The sequence below is a fragment of the Eulemur rufifrons genome, chromosome 9, assembly GCF_041146395.1.
Source record: "Eulemur rufifrons isolate Redbay chromosome 9, OSU_ERuf_1, whole genome shotgun sequence".
NCBI classification, from domain to species: Eukaryota; Metazoa; Chordata; class Mammalia; order Primates; family Lemuridae; genus Eulemur; species Eulemur rufifrons.
The window spans coordinates 45,818,880-45,833,421 of NC_090991.1; the positions used below are offsets into that span (position 1 = coordinate 45,818,880).

Sequence of the window (14,542 nt, forward strand, 5' to 3'; positions counted from 1 at the left end):
TTGTTTTTTAATATATAATGAAGGACACAGGGGCCCATACTTCCTTCAGGTCTTTGCTTTCCTGTCACCTTTCAATGAGGACTTCATTGACCCCCAGTTTAAAATTGCAACTTCCCTACCCCCAGTGATTCTCTTTCCCCCGTTTTCTGCTGTGTGTTTCGTCACCGTACTTACCACCTTCCAACATACTGTATATTTTGCTCCTTGCCTATGCCACCCCATTAGAGTATAAACTTCATGAGGGCAGTGTTTGATTTTTTTTTATCCCCTTTGTCTACTGTTCTGCCCAGTGCCTAGAACAAGGTCTGGCACATAGTAGGTGCTCAAGTATTTAAATGAATTGCACAGAACACCACATAGTCGGGTCTTTTCTCTTTATGCCCACATTGGTCATGTGTCTTTGAAAATTTGTTGGTTGGGGGTGGTGGGGTTTGGAGCTGCGGGAAGGAAGGAGCCAAAAGATGTACTGTATGTTATTCTAGTAAATCACCTTGTGGTAATTTATAAAAAGAATAAGTTTGGAAATGACTAGGAGTTTGACTACTGGAGAATAATAATGCATACCTCACTAATGCCTGATTTAGCCCTCTGTGGATTTGGTCCCTTTCCCTACAACTTCTCCCTGGTATTCCCCATAAGGCACTGGTTTCCTGCTCTGGGGTAGTATGCTACAGTGTAACAGACTGCTGGGAGGAGCAAAGGGCCTGGGGCACCAGTCAAGTAGGGGAGCCTTTGCAGTGTCTGGGCTGGCAGGAGCATAGCCTGGCTCTAAGACGAGAGTTACCAAGCTCTTTCCAGGTTGATGCTCCTGCTTCCAAGAGGGAGCCGGGTTTCCAGAGATGACTGATGGGCAGGATTTAAAGCTTTTTGGCAATTTGATCTTGGATGGAGCCTTCCCCATGGGAACAGTGATGGCATCTGGAGATGTGTGACACACTCCCATGGAAGTGTGTGGCCCTGTCTGTTGGTGGGATCTCAGGATGGCGTGCGAGTCAACCCAGGTGCTGAAAGCATCCTCATAAGCCTGTGGCTTCTGCCTTTTTCTTTCCCTTAGAGATGGAATCCCGCCTTATCGTGTGGGGAGTAAGAAACAGCTCCAGAGAGAAATGCATCGCAGCGTGAAGGCCAATGGCCAAGTGTCTCTACCTCATTTCCCGGTGAGTACAGTCTGGATGGGGGAGGTGGCCATTCCCTGCCATGTTGAGTCCTGAAAAGGGATAGGAGGTTGAGGGGGAGGAGTATAGGGAAGGTAGAAAGGAGCAGTACTTAAGGTCCCCTCTGGGAAAGGGAGAGAAAGGAAGAACTGGACAAGAGACATTACATGGGTTGTGATGTTGAGCAAAGTGATGTGGTTATGAGATCCAAGATGACCAATTTTTGAACCTTTACATTTTCTGAATTCAAAAAAGAAAGTTCTCTATGAGAAAGAAACCAAAGCAGTTCCTTTCCAGAAACTAAGAAATGCTAAGAGATGATCCATGCTTCTCTCTAGCATGATGGGCTCATTGCATTCCCACTAGAATGGAAGCCCTCTGAGGGGAGGGAGTTTTGTCTGTTCTGTTAAATTATGTATCTGCAGAGCAGTGCCTGACACATAATAAGTGCTCAATAAACATCTGAATGAATGAATGAGGTTAGAGGAATCTCTGCCCCCTTTGGAAGAAAAATCATATCCCTGAGACATTTTACATCTTGTGTTGACCGCATGGCTGGGTCATTTGAGTCATCTATTTATCTATTTACTTGGCCATTTCTCTTCTTGACTTCTGAAGCCCCTGGAGGGCAGCTGTTCGTCTTGTCTATTTCCAACCCCAGAACTTGGCTTAGTACCTGTTGTTGAGCCTGTGTATGCCTCACAAATGTTGAATGAATGAAGTGTTTAGCAGTGAGGATCCCAGGAGCAGCTTCTTCCTGTGATTTTGAGTTGGTGGGTGAAGGGCTTTTCTTACACCTCCCCTTTTATTTCCATGTCCCCTAAAGCAGCCAGCACATGGCCCCTGTACACAAGAGAGCTTCCCTGTCTAAATTCCCATTTTAGGGCTGTGCTTCTTACAACAGCCTGAGATCCAGGTTGCAAGGATGCTGTTGATCAGGGAGGGGAAGAGAGCACCTTAGCTTATAGCTGGTGTTTATGAATCCTTCCTGCCAGCTTCAGAGAATCCAATTGGTCTGGTTATGTTGTGTTTAGAAAATTAACACATTAAATTGCTAATCCCATGTTGCATTAGTGCATGAACTGTAGCTCTCCTGAAAGCTCTTCACACAGACAAGGGCAGACTTACCTTGTTTTAAAATTAGCATACTAAAATTGCTTTTCTAGGGACCTCCCCCTACAAATACAAGTATTGATGACATATTATTTTGGGGTTTTTTTGACTGGGGGAATATATGTGTTAACAAAGAAAAGTTCTATCGCCCAAGCTTGTAAATTAGATGATTTTGTCCTGGGGTGTGCAAATCGACTTTCTCCATCAGGCAGCACTTTGATCCGGGGCTGCGTGGAGCCAGGCTGTGTGAGAAGGGCCATCTATCTACATAGGGGCCTTTCTCTCCCCTCTCACACTTCTGCAGCTAAGTGGTTGCCCTGGCGAGGCCCATCTCTTCAGCTGGGGGAGGTGCTGGCCTTTGCAAGTTGGCTTTCGGCTCCCCCCACCCCACCCCACCCCACCCCAAAGAAAGGGTCAAAGCAAGAGGGAGATGAGGAAGAAGGAGGTAGAACAACTGGAGAGGTGGGGGGCTGGGTGGAGGGAGAGAGATGACAGGAAAAGGACAGAAAGCTGGGCAGCGGGGGTTCTCTCTGTTTGCTGCTTTTGGCAGGCATTCTCGGTGCTTTTTTATATTCTGCACTTGATTTGGAGATGTTCCCTTTTCCCTTGATAGATCAGCTTCAGGCAGCCAAGCTCAGCAGTGTTCTGCTACTAGCCTGCAGCAGCTTTCTTCATTTTCTGTACAAAGAGATAGGGAGGAGGGAAGGAGAAAAACGAGGGAGATCGAGGACAGTGTTGAGACAACACCACCTCAAAGGTGCGCAGTGTGCGGCCAGGAAATAAATTACCAGTTCTTCTCTGATCCGGAGCCGTTTGACTTCCCTTTTTTCCCCTTTTCCTCCCTCCCACCTCCTTTCCAATCTTATTTTTTTAAATTTCCAACTCCCTTTCTGTTTAGACTCTACTTTTTATTCCTTGAGTTGGTCTCTCCGTTCTCCACCTCAGAGGGCTGCCGGTTTTTTTTTTTTTTTTTTTTTTGATGTTTGACAACAGTCTTTGAAGATTTTCTACTTCAGAGTAGCTACTGATGGGCTGGTTGTACTACAGAGAGAACAAGCAGGGCCTCTCGGAGTGCGACCAACTGCTCCTGCCCAAGGCAAACGCTGGTGGGGCCCATGGCTCTCCATGAGGCCACGGTGCCGGCGCATAAAAGTCCTGAGCAGCCCAGGCCGCCTCGCCATCCGCTCTCCACCCAAACATGGGGACGCGGCCCAGGCCGGGCCCGGGAAGCTCTGGCCAAGCCGCCGCCGCCGCCGCCACCGCCACCGCCACCGCCACCGCTGCACACCAGGCCTGCTAAACGTGCCTTGTCCCTTTCCTCCCCGTGTCCCTTAGAGAACCCACCGCCTGCCCAAGGAGATGACCCCCGTGGAACCTGCCACCTTTGCGGCCGAGCTGATCTCAAGGCTGGAGAAGCTGAAGCTGGAGCTGGAGAGCCGCCACAGCCTGGAGGAGCGCTTGCAGCAGATCCGAGAGGTAGTGCGGCTTGGCCCTCTGCCCGCCGCGTGTGCGCATGCGTGTGCGTGCGTTTGCGTGTACGTGCGTGCGTGTGTGCTGCAGGCCAATGGGTGCGATCCCGTGGCTTGTGTTTGCCCCTGATGCTCCCCGGGTCACTTCCCCTCCTGCTGCCTTCCCTTCCAGGATGAAGAGAAGGAGGGTCCGGAGCTCACAGCGAGCTCGCGGGACGGGGCGCCCACCCAGCACCCCCTTTCTCTCCTGCCCTCCGGCAGCTACGAGGAGGACCCACAGACGATTCTAGACGACCACCTGTCCAGGGTCCTCAAGACCCCTGGCTGCCAGTCGCCGGGCATGGGCCGCTACAGCCCCCGCTCCCGCTCCCCGGACCACCACCACCACCACCAGCAGTACCACTCCCTCCTCCCACCCGGGGGCAAGCTGCCCCCCACGGCGCCGCAGGGCGCCTGCCCTCTCCTCGGGGGCAAGGGCTTCGTGACCAAGCAGACGACGAAGCACGTCCACCACCACTACATCCATCACCACGCCGTCCCCAAGACCAAGGAGGAGATCGAGGCGGAAGCCACACAGAGGGTTCGCTGCTTCTGCCCTGGGGGCACCGAGTTTTACTGCTATTCGAAATGCAAGAGCCACCCCAAGGCTCTGGAGCCCATGCCAGGCGAGCAGTTTGGGTAGGTGTCGGGAAGACCGTAGGGTCCCGGGTGGGGTTTGTCTCCCAACCAGAGCTCTGGGCAGGTGTGAGGTGGGGTGTATGACACAGGCATTTAGCTTCTAGGAGGGAGGCAGAGGGCGCGGCGGGATGATGCAGGTGGGGGGTGGGGGGTGGGGAGCAGGGAGCAGGTGCATGGGTCTTCAGTGTCATTGCCCCTCATTTGCCCAATTGTTCGATTCAAGAAGTCCTGGAGATTTAACCTGGTCTCTGGGTTGGGTGTGGTTCTTGGTTCCCCACAGCGGCAGCAGAGGCAGTACCTTGCCCAAACGAAATGGGAAAGGCGTGGAGCCAGGCCTGGCCCTGCCCGCCAGGGAAGGAGGGGCCCCCGGCGGAGCCGGGGCCCTGCAGCTTCCCGGGGAGGAAGGAGACAGGTCGCAGGATGTCTGGCAGTGGATGCTGGAGAGTGAGCGGCAGAGCAAGCCCAAGCCCCATAGGTAAACACTGCCTGCCGCGGCCGCGGGGGTCGTGGGCACTCAGTACGGAGGCATTGTGGGGATGGCTATTTTTGCAGTCGGCCGAAAACAAGTGTGACTGTTTGCTCCTGCCATCTTAATATTAAACGTTGGACTGAGCAGACCACAAAAATGTCATGTTTTGGCACCGACCCCTGTTCGTGTTATGGTAGTTATTTTTTTCTCCTCTCTCTCTCTCTCTCTCTCTCAGAGCAGAATAGACAAGTTTCTATTGAAGTCACATTTTCCAGTTTTTCTAACCCAATTTCTTTGCTTCTGCTTTCTCTCTCTCTTTCTCTCATTCCTTGTTCAGTGCCCAAAGCACAAAAAAGGCTTACCCCTTGGAGTCTGCCCGAGTGTCCCCAGGTGAACGAGCCGGCCGGCACCATCTGTGGGGGAGCAACAGTGGGCACCCCCGCACTACCCCCCGTGCCCACCCGTTTACCCAGGACCCTGCGATGCCTCCCCTGACCCCACCCAACACTCTGGCTCAGCTGGAGGAGGCCTGCCGCAGGCTAGCGGAGGTGTCGAAGCCCCCAAAGCAGCGGTGAGTGGAAGCGAGGGGTCAGAGATTAATGCAGGGATTGGGTCTGAGTTGGAGACCTCGTCTGTTGTTAGCGGGGAGGGCCTGTCTTTTCTGCCGGGGTCTCAAAGCCTCAGAGAGGAGCAATTACTTCTGGCTGAGTAAGATTCTCCTTTTCACCTTCTAGAAATTGTTCTCTTTAGTTATGTTCATTCTGCCAGGATCTGTTTGTTAGGCAAGTCATGCCTAGAGGTAGGAGAATGAATTTCAGTAATTCCTTACAAATCCCATTCCTTACAAATGTCTTGCTCATTTAAGGCTGGTTAGATGAGCGTATAAGAAGCCATGACTGGTGGAGAATCAAAGAGCCCCCTTTGCTGCAGCTTGGGAGTGTCCTGTCTTGGGCTCTCAGGAGGGCTTAGGATGGCTGTTCCCAGGACGCCTTCCAGTCCTCCAGCAGTTGTTAACATAGGGCCTTGGTTGGGTCTCCAAAGGGATGGACTTGAGTCCGTGTCTCTTCAGGAGGCCAAAGAGAGTAATTTTCTGTCTGCTTCCCAATTGCTCTGGGGATGACAGTGCGTCTCTAAATTCCTCACCCTGGCTGTGTCCTCAGGTGCTGTGTGGCCAGTCAGCAGAGAGACAGGAACCACTCGGGCACTGTTCAGGCAGGAGCCATGCCCTTCTCCAACCCATGTCTGGCTCCAGAAGAGTGAGTGACTTCACCTGGCATTACTGAAATCTGAACGGTTTATGTTTCAGGGTATTTGCTATCTGAAGTTGCATTTTTACAAAACTTTTTTTGGTATATAAAATCACCTTGACTTTAATGCTAGTGATGAGGAGCAGTAAACACAGATGTTGCCATCCATGGAAAACCTGTGTGTATTGAGAAAGGCATTCTAGCACAAGTTTTTCTGGGCCCACATCAATTAAAAGCTGGGACATGAAGCCATTAACAGATGGGTAAAAGGGACCCCAGATCTGGATGGGAAAGTTGTCACCATTCATCTTGCAAGTTGGCAGTACCAAAAACATCTTTGTCACCCCTAAGCAGAAAGGTGATTCTCTACCATTGCAGAGATGGAGAGGACCATGTTTGTGTTTTTGCTTACAAAAAACAGAACATTTTCCTTAAATTAGGCAATGATTCTTTTTGTAAATTTACACTTTTGTGAAGTGGATTGAGAAGCCTGCCCAGGATAATTATAGGATGCATTTAAAAAGAAATCTGCTGAAGAGATCTACAATGTCTAACAAAAGGGTTTTTTTCCTTACCCTCTTCCTCCTGAGCAGTGAGTCCTGAGGAGGCCCCCTCCCTGGTCCCTTTCATTGTTTTAATTGGTTGACTTTAAGTCTACCAGCTATCCAGGCCAGCAGCTCGTTTTTTTTAAGCCACTCTGCAAAAACTCAGAATAAAAGGGGCAGTGAGATGACTATGGGATAACCCCCTTTTAGTTGTGTCTGTTCTGCCAGAATGATGGGTGGGCTTCAGGTGTTCCGAAGTCATGTCATCCCTGGAGGGGCCCTGCTCTGGGTTTGTCTCTGCAGTATTCCCTGACCGGGGTGAGCCCCTGCAGCTCTGTGATAATTTCTCCTCTTTGGTCATCATTGGCGAGCACCCCATTTATGCTAACCTGAAAGGGGCTGCTACCATTTGGTGCCCCATTTGGTGGCAGTGAGGGAAATGATACCAATTTGTACAACCAAAAGGAAATCGTCCCTTCCTGCGTGCTCCATGCAGATCACGTGGGATTACACTGGGTGTCCCACACAGGTGGTTGCTTCTGTGATAAGGGGCCCTGCCCCAAGCCTCCTTTGAGCTGATAGGCTGCAGCCTCAGTGCTCGGATACCCTGTCCCTTGTGTACATGTGTATGTGTTTGCTTTAGATGTGTGTCTGCTTTAAAATGCTGAACTTGTTGCATTCCATCTTACTTTCAGTCACAAAGAGCCAAAGAAACTGGCAGGTGTCCACGCCCTCCAGGCCAATGAGTTGGTCGTCACTTACTTTTTCTGTGGAGAAGAAATTCCATACAGGAGGATGCTGAAGGCTCAGAGCTTGACCCTGGGCCACTTTAAAGAGCAGCTCAGCAAAAAGGGAAATTATAGGTAAGAGTCCTGTGGCTTTCTTCTGCTCTAGAGTTTGTTTGCTTAGAACTGAGAGCCCAGAGCCTGGAGCAGCTCCCCTGGCCTGAGCAGACCTGGGAGGGGCCCCCCGAGGAGGTGCCTGGGGAGGCGGTGGAGGGGCTGCTGGGCACATTTCGGCTCCTCCTCATTTCCTGTCTGCTCTGACCACTCACAGCAGTAACGCAGCAGCTGCCCTGAGAGGGAGGCTACTTGGAGGGGTTCTCTGGGGACCTGGCTGGGCTTTTTCCACCAGGTGAACAAGACTGAGAAGAAAAGGAGCCTCTGTTTACTTAGTCAGGAGCGCTGGGTTTGGGGCTCGGGGTGGAGACTCTGCCTGAAATTGAGGGACATGTGTTGAGGGGAGAGAAAGACAAACTGATTAGGAGGGAGGGTCCTGAAAGCACCTCTCTCCTCTGGGCTGGCGTTTGGGAGAGACCTCCACATTGAAGGCCCAGAAGAGCAGAGAGCATGGCTAGGAAATGGCAGTGTTTTTCTTACTCCGCCTTTCTGCCTAAAGAGCTATCTCCGGGGATTTACGGGTCATTGGAAGCAGGGATGCGCCTTTGTCCATAACAAAGAAGGGGCCGGACTCGTGGGTGGGCACAGGGTGAATAGAGCTGGCCACTCTTCCTGCCTGGGCCTCACTGTTTTCTTCTCCCTGCAGGGGCCTTGGGAAGGGAACTTAACCTCTGGGCCTTCTTTCCTCATCTGTGGAGTGGAGGTGCCCTTGAGAAAGCCCCACACTGGGCTTGCAGGGCCCTCAAGAGGACTCCAGAGCTGAGGAGGGTGAGGGCCAGCCGTGGGCCAGTTCTCACACACTGTCCTCTTAATGCAGGCAGGAGATGACTCTGCCTCAGTTCATCCAGAGTCCTCCCTGCCCCTTCTCCGTGGCTTTCACCCCAGGGAACACGTGGATGCTGCTCCAGTCAGACCGTGGGTTGCCGGGCACTGGGCTGGGACCGGGGGAGACGAGCGAAGGCTCCCAGGGCAGCCAATTTAAGGAGGTGCTCACTCTTGGGGTCCATACCTGAGAGGGGGTGCCACGTCCTCGATTGTGTGCCTGGACCCTGTGTGGGACCACAGTCCATCCCCGCCTCTGGCGTCAGGGGACGCAGGTGGAGAACGCTGAGTAGTACTTGTACCTTCCAGGTGGGCACCAGCTCCCGGACATAGGTGAGTCTACCTGCTGGGAGCTGAGACACCCTCTCCTCCAGAGCAGGCCCTGTGGAGCTTTGCCAGCTGCCTTCATCTGGGAGTTAGTTTGGGCAGGGCCAAAAGTGATTCCTTTTGCAGGAGGAAGGGACGGAGGTTGGGCTGAGACCCTGCAGGTGATTGACTGGCAGGGCGTGTAGTTAGGCCTAGATCTTTCTCTTTTACACCTGGGCAGAGATGATCCTGAAACGGTATCAAAGGGTTTGGGGAACAGACCTGTCTTCTTTTTCTTCTTCTTTTTTATCTTTAAAAGACACAAGGTGGAACTAATTACACAAGTGCGCCCCTCTAGGGATTCATCTTGGTCTCGGCTTTGACTCGGCCGGACTTTGAGTGGAACTGCAGGTGACCTTCAGGGAGAAGAACCACAGAGCGCTGAGTATGGGCTCGCAGGGAAGGTGCCTCGCTCAGCCACTCTGGCCACATCTGGCTCTGATTTTTTTTTTCCTGAGGCACACTTAATAAGCCTGGCTTTGAAGCCCTGGCCTCCCCTTTAATGCACAAAGACTTGCACAAATGGTTGACTCTCAAATTCTTTCCTTATTGGATCAGGCTGTGGGAAGGCCCCTGCAGCCGCCTTATCTCTGCAGGGCCTTAGTGGGACTCAGTGCCCTCCTGGGGGGTGGGGGGCACAGGGTGTCATGCCTCACCCTCCCAGCAGGGCTGGTGCTCCAACTGCTTCATTTGCACACACACACCCCACCCCCAATAAAAAAGCCCAACGAGGTTGGGGCTGTGGAGTAGGGGTTGGGGGTTGGGGTGGGGACCTGGGATGCGTTGAGTAATCTCAACATGGCAGGGGTTCAAAAAGCAAACAGTCCCTCCAGACGTGCCAGACGCGATTGGTGCCAGATGTCAGAAGAAAGCAAAGTTTGCCACATAGAGCATGTTGCAGTGGAAAAGCCCGTTTCTTGGAGAAAATGAAGGCAGCGCAGCATGTTTGAAGTCCTGGGGGTGGGGCCAAGAGAGTGTTGCCTCTCTCCTTTCGGGAAGAGGTTGCAATTATGGAAAAGGTCCTCGCGTGTTTGCCCAGAGATGCTGTAGAAGCCCAGCTTGGGAAGCTCTAGTGGGGCTGGAGCTGGGTGCCGAGGGGTCTGAGGGTGGCATTGGGGTTCCAGCCTATTATTTGGAAAAGTGGCTTTTTCCTTGCTGTCCAGGGTCTCCTGTGCACAGGGCCCCTTCCCATTTTCTCACGTCTCCGCTCAGGCTCCCCCAAACATTTTGACCCCCTGACATGAAGCGTTTTCAGCTGTGACCCATCCGAGCTGTGCTGTTCACCCCGATGTGTTAGCTCAGCCAGGAATGCTAAAAACAAAGGACCTTGACTAAACCCAGCTGTTTCGCTTTATTTAGCCTTATCTCCTATGAAAGTATTTGGCTTGCCTTCATTAAAGAGGAAAAAAATTTAGCTCTAACCAAGGGGAGTTAATTTTTTTTAAGAGAAAAGACAAAAACAAAAACCAACCGTAACCCTGAGACACAATGAAATGTTTTCAGGCGCTCTTCGCCCCCCAGGGGCCGTGACCTTCCCTCTGTGAGTGGCCTTTATGGGCTGGAAATGACAGTTTGCAGGGGCGAGTTTAATCCGTCTGAGGGGTCTCCCTTGCCGGGGGACTGGGAAGGAAGAGGCCCTCAGCTTAATTTCCTCAGAAGGGGTTTGGGGGTAGGCCTGGCCCGAGAGGACAGCAGTTGTTTCCAAACGTGACACTCCTGAGAGAGGCCGGGCATCTGCATCGGTACAATTAAACAGCCTTAGAAGAAAGAACGCTGGGGTGGGATAAAAGGAGCCTTTAATCAGCGGGCGTAATAGAAGGGCCTTTGGTGTTTGACCCTGGAGGGGTAGGCTGGGAGAGGAGGGAGATGAGAAGAGGGGAGGGTGTCGTGGGGGCGCGCGCTGTCTGTTCGCATCCCTGGAAGCAAGCAGCGTGGGGCTGGCCTGCCTCCCGCGTGCCTGCATGGAGGCTAGCCGGGAGTGTTGGCACTTGGGCACTGGGGGTGGGAAGGGGTAGAGGCCTCCGGACTGATTAAATTGCCTGAAGTCCGCCTTCTGCAGACTCCTGCAGGTTACCGGTTCAGGCTGGCTGAGCCTGGAGCTGAGTCCAGGGTCTCCTTGAGGGACCCTCTTGGCTGTTGCTACAAATGAACTCCAGGCACTTGCCTTCCCCTTTCTCCTTCCATCCCCCAACCTCAAGAAAAAGTAGGGGGAGAAAAGCAACTCTGCTTTCCAGGATGTGTGTATTGGGTGACAGTGGAAGTTCAGGGCTGAAGACTGCAACCTCAGTCAGTCGCTTACAGGTGGCAGGTTCAGCCTAGGCCGCTGCCCAGAGGGTGCCCAGCCTTCTTCCCAACCCTCCTGGTCTGTGTGGTCTGGCCAGCCCAGTTGCCACCTTAACTCAGATATGGGCAATAGTTTACACACACACACCTGCCGTAGCAGATTCCTAAGAAACCTTAGTCCTCTGTGTTGGCATACTTTTCTTTTAAACAGTGTGAAAGATGCATTTACCAAGAAGCTTTTCCGGTTTTCCTTCTAAGGTATTACTTCAAAAAAGCAAGCGATGAGTTTGCCTGTGGAGCAGTTTTCGAGGAGATCTGGGACGACGAGACCGTGCTCCCGATGTACGAGGGCAGGATTCTGGGCAAAGTGGAGAGGATCGATTGAGCCCTCGGGTCTGGCTTTGGCAAACTGTGGATCCCCAAAGTTCTCGTGACCTGTCTTGGCCGTGAGCCACTGCGACAAAACACATTGAAGGAAAATTAAACCAATGAAGAAGACAAAGTCTAGGGAAGAATTGGCCAGGGGGCCTTTGGGAGGGTGGGGGGAGGCTGATTTTCGTTATTCACGAGCTGGGTACTGAGATAAGAAAAGCCTGAACTATTTATTAAAAACATGACCACTCTTGGCTATTGAAGATGCTGACTGTATTTGAGAGACTTCCATACATAATATATGACTTCCTAGGGATCTGAAATCCATAAACTAAGAGAAACTGTGTATAGCTTACCTGGACAGGAGTCCTTACCGATATTTATTGAACAGCCAATTCCCACCCCCAGTTTATGGATATGCTGCTTTAAACGTGGAAGGTGGGGAGAGGAAGTTTTAATGTTCTATCTAAACTTAGGAGTTGAGCTAGGAGTGCGTTCATGATTTCTTCATTAAAAGAGGAATTATGCTTTGCACTGCATTTCTCCAAGTGAAGACAGACTTTTTAAAATGGTACCCTGCCATTGACACACGCAGAAATTGGTGCATTCCCCACCCCCCGCCGCCCATGCTGCTCTATTTTGTCTTAAAGGTCTTGAGGGCTGACCATGTTGCGACATCTCCAACGTTTTGGGGGTTGTCCTGTTGGGTGGGATGACCCACTGCGGAGCAGGCAGGGGTAGCCTCACTGTCGGGGCCCCAGATTCATCCTGTGACTGAGGTGCCACACCTTGTAGCCTCCCCCGAGGCCCAGTGCCCAATGGCTGCAGCCTGCCAGAATCACTACCTTGTGGTTCAAGCTTGTGCTTTTATTGAAATGACAGTTTCTTGGTTTTTGTTGTTTGTGCTTTTTTTAATTAGTCTTTGGACCACAGCCATTCAGGAAACTACCCCCTGCCCCGCAGAGAAGCGAACAGCTGTGGGAGACCTAGCAGCACCTTTCCTCCAGACACCTTCGCTTCCATGTCCGGGTTTTCGTGTTGAGTTAATCTGTGCATTCTGTTTGCCATCGTTCCTTGTACCATACGTCTGTATATAGTGTACGGCAAAAGAGTATTAATCCACTATCTCTAGTGCTTGACTTTAAATCAGTACAGTACCTGTACCTGCACGGGGGCCACTCCGTGTGTCGCCCTATATTGAGGGCTCGAGCTTTCCCTTGTTTTTTGAAAGGGGTTTATGTATAAATATATTTTATGCCTTTTTATTACAAGTCTTGTACTCAATGACTTTTGTCATGGCATTTTGTTCTACTTATACTGTAAATTATGCATTATAAAGAGTTCATTTAAGGAAAATTACTTGGTACAATAATTATTGTAATTAAGAGATGTAGCCTTTATTAAAATTTTATATTTTTCAAAACATTGGCCTCGTCTTTGAATCCCCTGGGCGGGAGCAGAGCCCGGGGCCCCTTTGGTATGTGAACATCTGTGCTCCTTTTCCCACCTTCTCCAGCCCATCCCTGAGCACGACCCCTTTCCTGATCTGGACCTGCCCTCGGGTTTTGTAAAGCCGTTTCCTCAAAATCACCAGACTCCTGGCTGAGGCTTTGGTCACAGAGCAGGCTGTAGACAACAGGTCCTTGGAGGTCGTCTTCCCTCCACTACCTACGCTCAGCCTGTTCCTCCCAGGCAGATTGTGTACGGCCCAGCCACGTAGTGCAGGTGATACGAGGCTGAGATGGGATCCTGCCAGGGGTGCTTGCATTTCAGGAGGTGTCTCAGAAGCGAGAAGCCCCTGGGAAAGTGGGTTTGCTGACCTGGAATGTCCATGAGGGGCCAGTGAACTTAAGGTCAATGCTAGCCAGCCACCATCCCTGTTCTGAGATCCCATCAGCAGGGCCAATGATTAACCTCATCTGATCGTTTTTTCTGGGCCATTGGTGAGGCTCTGGGCTGGTAAGGTGCCAATAATAGCAAGCAGGTGGCTCAGAAGGTGACAGGCAGTTTCTGCACCTTTCAGTGGACAGTGTGCTTCATGTGGCTGAGGAGGGCTGCAGGCAGTTGTCCACTCAGCACTCAGGTGCCCTCCCCCTGCGCTGAGCTCTCAGGATGCCGGGCTGTATTCAGATCTGGGAGAGCAGGTCTGTTGACAGGAGTCCCAGCAAGAACCCTTTGGAAACATAAAGGGTCCATGATGGCAGTTGGCTTTGACTTCTTGTGTGCTTCATGAAATGGGGCTCTGCAGTGGATCTGATGGGCATCAAGCTGACAGGATAGAGCAAGGCCAGGGTCCTGGCCACGTGGGGTAGGGATGGGCTTGACCTGAGCAGCCTCAGCATGGAGCAGCATTCTAAGTGGTCCAGGCTGCAGGAGAGTCCAGGTCACCTTCCTCGAGGAGGCATGGGTGTGTGGGAGCCAACAGGGGCCGGAGGAGGGCTCTGATTCCTTGAAATTGACCCTAATGATGTGGTTGCTGTGCCCCTTCCTCTCCTGGCTGGAATAGGGGCTCACAGCAGGGCACAAGGACGCAGAGCTCAGCAAACCTGGGCTCAAGTCCCAGCACTGCACAGTCTGGGTGGCTGTGGGCAAGTACTTGGCGTCTCAGCTGCATTTGTGAGAGAGAGTGAGCTAGATCACTCATGTGTCTACCTCTTTTGTTTGAATTTCATTGTGGTAAGAACACTTAACATGAGATCTGCCCTCTTAAATTTACGATATTATTCACTATAGAGACAATGTTTTAGAGCGGGTATCTAGAACTTACCTCTCTTGCATAATTGAGACTTCATGCCATTGACTAGCAACTCATTGCTCTCACCCTCCAGCTCCTGGCAGCTACCATTTTACTCTCTAAGAGTTTGACTATTTAGATACCTCATATAAGTGGAATCATGCCGTCTTTGTCCTTCTGTGCCTGGCTTATTTCACTTAACATAATATTCTCTGGGTTCATCCACATTGTCACAAATGGCAGCACTTCCTTTCTTAAGGCTCAATGGTATTCCGTTGTGTGTATATCCCACATTTCCCTATCCATCCATCCATCCACGGACACTTATGCTGAGTAAACATGGGAGTGCTAATATCTCTCCAGGATTCTGATTTCCATTCTTTCTGACAAA

The 14,542-nt window shown here is 51.5% G+C and overlaps 1 protein-coding gene across 4 annotated transcripts in view; it reads left to right on the forward strand.

Moving 5' to 3' along the window:
• AXIN2 (axin 2) overlaps positions 1–12,840 on the forward strand; it is a 31,228-nt gene extending 18,388 nt beyond the window's left edge. Inside the window, exons 4-11 of one of the 4 annotated variants that reach the window (XM_069481642.1) lie at positions 1,055–1,157; positions 3,603–3,743; positions 3,909–4,414; positions 4,695–4,889; positions 5,221–5,454; positions 6,044–6,139; positions 7,371–7,538; positions 11,304–12,840. In XM_069481642.1, the coding sequence (XP_069337743.1) occupies positions 1,055–1,157; positions 3,603–3,743; positions 3,909–4,414; positions 4,695–4,889; positions 5,221–5,454; positions 6,044–6,139; positions 7,371–7,538; positions 11,304–11,430 (1,570 nt within the window). In that variant the 3' untranslated portion in view covers positions 11,431–12,840. The remainder of the gene's footprint in view (positions 1–1,054; positions 1,158–3,602; positions 3,744–3,908; positions 4,415–4,694; positions 4,890–5,220; positions 5,455–6,043; positions 6,140–7,370; positions 7,539–11,303) is intronic. The other 3 variants (XM_069481643.1, XM_069481645.1, XM_069481644.1) reach the window with 3 other exon arrangements.
• The last annotated feature ends 1,702 nt before the right edge of the window (positions 12,841–14,542 follow it).